At 39.3% G+C, this 1902-nt stretch overlaps 1 protein-coding gene across 1 annotated transcript; it reads right to left on the minus strand.

Moving 5' to 3' along the window:
* Window positions 1-212: 212 nt before the first annotated feature.
* Window positions 213-1148, minus strand: LOC127546981 (olfactory receptor 13A1-like). The gene has a single exon (XM_051973850.1). The coding sequence runs from the start codon at window positions 1140-1142 to the stop codon at window positions 213-215; it is 930 nt and encodes a 309-aa protein (XP_051829810.1). The 5' UTR covers window positions 1143-1148.
* Between the last annotated feature and the right edge of the window lie 754 nt (window positions 1149-1902).

Here is a 1902-nt window from a genome sequence, read left to right on the forward strand (position 1 = left end):
ATATAATTACATATCTCACTGAGTTGTTTGCTAAAAAAGATGCTTTTTCAATCTCAAAAGTATTGTGAAAATATGATCTAAAGTAGAAAATTTTATCTATTTCCCTAGTGCTGGACAGGGTCTAATATAATGTCATAGTAAAAGTTTTTTAAAAGATGAAGAGAATTTAATTCTTTGGCCAAGTCTTGCTGAGAATTTAGGGGAATAAATTATCATTTCCTCTTGAAAAAGATAAAGAGTTTTCTGAGGGCCTTTTTAACATCCTTATTCCTCAAAGTATAGATAAGAGGATTCAAAGAGGGACTCACTGTGGAGTAAAGCACAGCCATGATCTTGCCTGTGTCTGGGCAGTAACTGGAACCTGGGCTTAGGTAGACATAGATGACAGTAGAATAGTACATGGTAACTACAATGAGGTGAGAAGAGCAGGTGGCAAAAGCTCTCTTTTTGCCCTCTGTACTCTGGATTGCCATGATGCTGAAGATAATGAAGCCGTAAGACATCACAGTGAGCAGGAAATTCAGAACTGCAAAGAATATGTCAGCCACAGTTGTCATGATGTCATTCACATATGTGGATGAGCAAGACAGTGGCAGTAGAGAGGGTATCTCACAGAGGAAATGATCTATTGCATTAGGACCACAGAATGACAGCCTCAACAAGAGACTGGTATTTGTTGTGGCACCACAGGCACTGATCCCCCACACAGCCACAGCCAATGAGACACAAACTTCCCTATTCATCATCTTGCTGTAATGCAGAGGCTGGCAGATTGCTACATACCGATCATAAGCCATGGCTGTGAAAAGCAAGAGTTCTGCAGCCACAGACCAAGTCAGGAAGTACAACTGAGTCATACAGCCCCCGAAAGAAATGGTCTTGTCTTCTCCCCCCAGAATCTCTAAGAGCTTGGGCACAGCAGTGCATGTGCAGATGACATCCAACAAAGCCAAGTTGACCAGGAAGAAATACATTGGAGTGTGAAGACTAGAATTCAGGCTGATAGCAGCCCCAATGAGACAATTTCCAATAAGAGCTACTATGAAGAGGAACAGAAAAAGAACAAAAAATAGAACCTGCAACTGAGGGATGTCTGTGATTCCCTTTAGGATGAATTCTGTCACAAAAGTCTGATTATTCATGACTCTGTCATTCTTATATTAGTCATCTGAGTCCTAGAGTTGATAGATTTTCTTGTTCACAGCACATCTAGAGAAAGAATAGATATTAGTATCACTTTATTCTGTCAATTTCTTGAAGAATTAAAAATCACTGTTAAAAGATATGTTCTTTCATTGAGCAAGAAAAAGTGAGTGTGTTTCATCAATATTTTTAAAATATTAAAAATCTAATTTTTCCTGTTAACTGTCTTTACAATACTTCAAAGACAAATATTTTCTATTACTGTTAGTTTATTCATCAACTATGTAAGGAAAAAAAAATCTCAGGTCATGCCTGAGGAAGGGAGGAAGGGAGGGAGACAAGGAGACAGGGAGGTAGGAAGGAAGGAAAGAAGGAAGGGAGGAAGGGAGGGAGAAAGCAAGGAGGAAAGGAAGGAAAGAAAGAAGGAAGGAAGGAGGGATAGAGGGAAGAGGGAAGGAAAGAAGGAAGGAAGAGAGGGAGGGAAGGAAGGAAGGAAAAGAAAGAGGGAGGTGAGGACAGAGGAAAAGAAAAAGGGGGAAGGGAGGAAAGAAGGAAGGAGGGAGGGAGGGAAGGAGAAAGGGAGTGAGAAAGGAAGTGAAAAAAGAAGAGAGGGAGGAAAAAATGAAGAAAGAAAGAAAAAAAAGAAAGGCAGATGATAAATAAATAGATAGATTTTAGAAATATTTAAGGACTAAACATATGTTTACATTGATAAAGATAATTTCCCAATAGTGGGCTAGAGTCTAAAGAGATGAGCTT

The sequence above is a fragment of the Antechinus flavipes genome, chromosome 2 (genome assembly GCF_016432865.1).
Source record: "Antechinus flavipes isolate AdamAnt ecotype Samford, QLD, Australia chromosome 2, AdamAnt_v2, whole genome shotgun sequence".
NCBI lineage: Eukaryota > Metazoa > Chordata > Mammalia > Dasyuromorphia > Dasyuridae > Antechinus > Antechinus flavipes.

What these genes read in the sequence shown, in the direction of transcription:
- LOC127546981 (XM_051973850.1), bottom strand. Translation starts at nt 1,142, where the DNA reads ATGAATAATCAGACTTTTGTGACAGAATTCATCCTAAAGGGAATCACA.